Raw genomic sequence first — 5,756 nt, 5'->3', positions numbered from 1 at the left:
TTTTATATTTTATTATCAGGTTGAATACACTAGTGTCTTGGTCAATATCATTTTCGCTGAGTTCTACTACCTCTTTTTTCCCATCTGAACGTGAATTAATTTTACTGGTTAATGAATATGTAGCATCGCCATCTGTACCATGTGTACCTGTAATTTTATTATAAGTTTGCAAATTTGTAATAAGAAGAATATCAGAGTACATAACTTTCATTTTTTACATGGACATCCCTCGAAGAATAATTTATTCTAAAGGGGTGAGATACATATGAAGATGAAGTTCGTTGAGAACATACATTTTTTAGAGAGTATTCACTTTTTGTATATTTTATTTTTTTTTTTTTACCTGTATTATGATTTGGTATTTGATTAGCATTTAAGTCAGTTATCTGAACTAATTCTGGTGAAACGGCATGAATTTCTCTTAGTGCTTGTCCATTTTGATCAGATGCCCTTTGCATAATATTTGCAGTACTGCCTGTGGAAAAATCCATATCAAAAAGGAGAATTTCTTTTAGTATGTGTTTCTAGAGTATTTTTACGTTTCGATATGTCTTGAATTATAACTCATACGTCATTTTACAATTAAAAATAGTATTATGCATAATTAACACTGTCAAAGTGTCCACTAACAACATTAGGCACTTTATTGTCAAGGGAAATTTATAATGCAATTCACTAAAATTTTCTGCAGGAAATGTAGACCTACCATTATCAGACATAACGCCTCTATGTTTATCAGATTGAGAAACTTCACCACGTGCTTCATCGCAATTAGGTTCTGCAGCAGTACATATACGACCAATAGATCTATCATGAGAAGGAACATCACTAGAAGGTAAATTTACAGAATCTCCATCCACAGTGACAGTACTAACTGGTTCTTCGGCAACAATATCTTTACCAGCAGGAGATTCTCCATCTTTATCTACATGAACAGCAACTTTATCATCAGCTGTGCTAGGAGCAGTATGAGGAACAGTGGGAACTGCACCAGCAGATGTCCTACCAGAAATTTCAGTGACACCACCTCTATCACCTGCTATTTGATCTTTATCGATTTTACTCGCAACAACTTGCCTGTGAGGGTTATTATTATCTGAATTGGATTCCCCAGAAGAAGTACTTCGTGCGGGAAGTTGACTTCCTTGAGTACCTAATTCACTGCTTGAGAGAGTATCGGATGCCGATACAGGTTGGGATAACTGTTTTTCTTCTACATTTGTGCTAGAATGGTCATTATCTATTTGTTTAGATTCCTTTACTTGGGTCATGTCCAAATTATCGGGAGGTTTAATACCACCTTGACCCTGTGGACTTTCTTTTTTTTGTTCTGTTACTTCTCCATGAGAATGGCTTGAACTTTGTTTTACAATACCTTCTCTTTGCGAACTTTCCGATTTAGGTGTTCTTGCGTCCACTCCCAACTGGGATTTACCATTCATTGTTTGAGCTCTTTCATTTTTACAATCACTTCTTCCACAAGTTTCTTTTGTTCCACTTTTTAATACGGATGCTTTCTTGAGAGAAGGATTGTGTTTTATATAGCATTTAGGAATTTCGGGACATTCCTCTATAAAACCCTTTATATTGGCATTTTGATATAATTTAACATTTATTATGTTATTAACGTAACAACGATTTAATTCTTCATCTTTTTCATTTATTTTTTTTTTTATTTTATCACACCTATTGCAGAATTCTATATGTCTACGTTTACCTAATGCACGAATTTGCCTTACAAATTCTTTTTGATATCTTGAATAGTCACTTAAGCATTGAAGCTCTATGTATCTTTTGATAAGATCACTGTTAATCCTAGATGTTCCAGTCCACCTCGACATTATTTTTTAATTATGTAGTTTTCCCTTATTTCTTATTTTAAATAAATAATTTGGAAGAATAATTTATGTGTTTGTGTAGACACATTTGCAACATGGGATTTTAAATTTTCGTATTATGTTTTTAGATATTTACTATTCGGGATGTATAAATAATTAAAATAATGAATGTTGTAAATAAATATGTTTTAACAAATCAATAATGTTTTTCAACAATTATCATATTAATAATTTATTTAATAAAAATTTCACAATACTTATTTGTAATAGCAAGTGTAATCTATTTAGTCACAGTAACTGATGTTTACACAATTTTGTTACATTTTTAAGTTTTAATTAAATACATCACTAGTGCGATATATATAAATATGAAGTTTGGTAATTAATTCGTGGTAGAGTATACATGGGCTTCTACAGTTTATATATACTGAACAAAAACAAAAAAAATAACTAATGTTGGAAAATTTTAAGTAGCAATAACAAGTGAAATATAGATGGTTCTGGAAATTGTTGTTTACATATATGTGCACGTATTCTTCTCCTTTAATGCTAAGAAGAAGATGTGTTTATTGTTACTTATATTTGCCTTTATGACTTTCGTATTACTCGGTTATGGTATAACATATTATATTTAAAATCTAATGCTGTCCTAATTTGTTTCCAAATAAAATCTTTAGTGGTTAAGCATTTGTACCGCTGTTATAGATAGTCTGATTCGATTTTGAGTTTCGCAGTGTTACATAAAAATATAACTAATAAATAGTTTATGAATTACAAGTTGGTTTATTATTTCGAAAAGTACTTGCCCTTTAATATGTCTATATTAATAATTAAAACGAATTCCATAACTGTAGCGCTTCAAAATTAAGAGTTAATGTTTTTCTCGTGTGTATAAATCTTACTAAATTTTTTTGTAGCCTTTTTATTGCATATATATTTATATATGTTTACGTATTTTTGCAATCATTGTGAAAGTTTTATTGAGGGACCTTTTTATTATTATACAATATAGTTTAAAAAATAGATAATGTTAACTGACAGTTATTGAAATAAATATTTAAGTTTATAGTACAAAGTTTAAAAAAGTTTAACATATATGAGAATAAAAAATGATGACATTTTAAGTGTTAAAAAGAAGAGAAAAATTACTAAACAGTGCCAACTATTTCTATGTAAACATGCAAATTTGTTTAAACATAAATAAATATACATAAACCAAAAAATACCAAGAAATGTGAATGCTTATATGCATAGTTTTGTTCAACATTTTGTGCGAGATAGATATTCAAAAATGACATTAAAATTTTGAATTTTTTCCTTTTTTTCTGTTATTTTTCTTCAAACCTTTTTAACGAAAAAACACTTTAGAATTACTAAAAAGTAGTATTTTACTGTAAAAAAATTAAAGGTTCGGATGCATCAATTATGTAACATTTTTTAGATACCAATTTTGTACGAAAGTTTTTTCTTAGGAAAATTTTTATAATATGCTATTAGGCATATTTTATAGAATATAAGTGTAAATTAAGGTATAACTTTTATAATTCGTGAAAAGAACACCAAAATAATTAAAAACGATATTTTTTGAAACGAAAAAGGCATTGTTATCGTCATTTATTTTTATAAAATTAAATAAATATTTTTAATTACGTAAAAAACGGGATTTTCATGTAGACAACATTTATTAAGTAAATGGGGTTTAATTAACATAACAGCTTCAATGCAAATTGTAGTTAGATATTGTGACGATTTAATATTATATGTTCTATTTCGCATGGCAATGCGCATTTATTATATAGCGTTTTAATGCGTCAAAATTTCCAAAAAAAAAAATTTCTTGTACAATATTATGCTTTGTATGGAATTATATTTTTTCTATTTTCCTTGAACATTATGCATGAGGAAGGTCAATTTTGTATAATCATAGTAGGATGCAATAAAGCTTGATCAAAAACAAAAATATGGGAGCATAGTAAAATAGAAAACACGTAATATTTTAAAAATTAATATAGAGTAATGCAAAATATATCAATAGGTCAAGCTTTTTAATGTTTCCTATGTCCATATACATCTAATTATGAGACTCATTATTTCATAGAGTTAATACATGATATATCAAGATGGCACTTTCACCAGAGAATAATTGGGTAAATTTTAATATATAACTTACTTATTATTTGTATATTATATGTTATTATAAATCTTATAAAATGTATTATATTTAATGAAAAAGTATGTTTACATAATACTGTTTACTTTTGCAACATAAATCACAGGTTGAAGTACTGGAAAACTTACCGTCATATAAAGAATATGAAAAATTTGATAAAGTAGACATTAAAAATGAAAACAGTAATCATTGCAATAATCTAGGAAGTAAAGATGAAGGGGATAAAACGTTTTGTAAGCAGATTGTACAAAATGTAAGCCAATTATCTGCATTAGAGAATGATCAGAAGATTAAAAATAGTTGTTATTACTTTCAACACTGGTTCTTTGACAATATAGAGAAAAAATATTATAATGGAAGTAAGAAAGGTACTAATTATGCTGTTGCTGAGAAACTTTTTAATATTGTATCAACACTTGCTTCAGCATCATCTAAAATGGTACCATGCAAATGTTATGAATCTGGTTCGCCTGATGTTTGGAAAAAAGAGAAATATTTGCACGACTATTTTGAAAATCACCAAGATATTAAATGCAACGATTCTGATAAGTCTAAGTGTGAAAAATATGTGAATTATGTTACTTATATTAAAACTTTATATGAAAATAAAGAAGAAGATTGTTGTGATGGAGAAGACCTGGATGCATTTGGACTTTGTGAACATTATTTCAAATGCGAAAATAAGTACAGTCCTCAAGATTTATTAACTCAGTTAAAAAAAGAACTTCAGTCATTAGACAAAAAAGTGGAGGCACCACGTGACAGAGGTACAGGTGTAGTAGAAGCTGTTAAAGCGCCAGGAGGTGGAGAGGAAGAACGAGAAAAGAAAGCAAAGGAAGATGAAGTAAGTGCAGAAGCAACGGGAAAGGAATCAAAGGAAAAGTTAGAAGCTGGAGAAGTACCTAAGGAAAAAGCAGCAGATYCCCCAGCACAATCTGCACCGGAAAAAACTATATCCGTACAACCAGCAGTACAAGTATCTGTAGGGTTAAAACCTGATGGATCCGAATCTAGAGAAGAAAAAGCTGAACCTCCAAAACCCGTAGCGGCAAAACCTGCAACGGTAATGCCAGCACCTACAGAAGATGCACCTGTGAAACCTGCACTGTCAGAAGCTGCACCTTCAAAACCCGTAGCGGCAAAACCACCAGCAGAGGAACCCATAGCGCCAGAATCTGGAGAGGAGAAACCTGCAGCAGCAAAACCCGTAGCGTCAAAACCTGAAACGGCAAACCTTGAAGCAGCAGAATCTGAAAGGGCAAAACTTGCAGCAGCAAAACCCGTAGAGGTAAAACCTGAAGAAACAGTTTCTGAAGAAGAATCAGCTGAAAGGGAAGAAGTTGAAGAGGAAGCAAATGAAGATGAAACAGCAGAAGGGTTAACAGTTGAAAAAGTAACAACTGAAGAGGTAGTAGCTGAAATGCCAAGTACTATGCAACATGAAGAAGCTTTAGGTTCACAGCCAGTAAAGAGCGTTGAACAGGGTGTCCATGCGATATCATCTTATACTACAGAGCCTGCAAGCAACGCACTTCCTCTGACAATTGCGGATTCCACTAATACATTAAGGACTACACATGAAGAGTTGGACTCAAACTTTTTTCGTAACGTTATCATGGCCATTGCAGTACTTGGAACAATTTTCTTCCTTTTCTACTACAACAGGGTAATTGCACATTATGCTTTATGACATATGAATATTGTGTTAGTAGCTAAAATATATTATATGTTAACATCTATAGTTTCAA

General features: G+C 30.8%; 2 protein-coding genes across 2 annotated transcripts; one reads left to right on the top strand and one right to left on the bottom strand.

The window, feature by feature from the left end:
* Positions 1-557: 557 nt before the first annotated feature.
* Positions 558-1,841, bottom strand: PVX_015640 (variable surface protein Vir18-related; the record flags this gene model as incomplete). Its single annotated transcript, XM_001612470.1, has 1 exon — positions 558-1,841. The coding sequence occupies one exon, from the start codon at positions 1,839-1,841 to the stop codon at positions 558-560; it is 1,284 nt and encodes a 427-aa protein (XP_001612520.1).
* A 1,716-nt stretch (positions 1,842-3,557) lies between these two features.
* On the top strand, positions 3,558-5,674 carry PVX_015635 (variable surface protein Vir12-like; the record flags this gene model as incomplete). The annotated part of the gene is made up of 2 exons (XM_001612469.1): positions 3,558-3,985; positions 4,115-5,674. Coding segments are annotated over exons 1-2 (1,587 nt in total), but the record flags the coding sequence as incomplete, so codon positions are not given.
* Between the last annotated feature and the right edge of the window lie 82 nt (positions 5,675-5,756).

This window comes from Plasmodium vivax, genomic scaffold, assembly GCF_000002415.2.
Source record: "Plasmodium vivax scf_6617 genomic scaffold, whole genome shotgun sequence".
Taxonomy (NCBI): Eukaryota; Apicomplexa; class Aconoidasida; order Haemosporida; family Plasmodiidae; genus Plasmodium; species Plasmodium vivax.
Note: the sequence above shows the minus strand (reverse complement) of the source record. Positions and strands in the feature narration are given on the sequence as shown.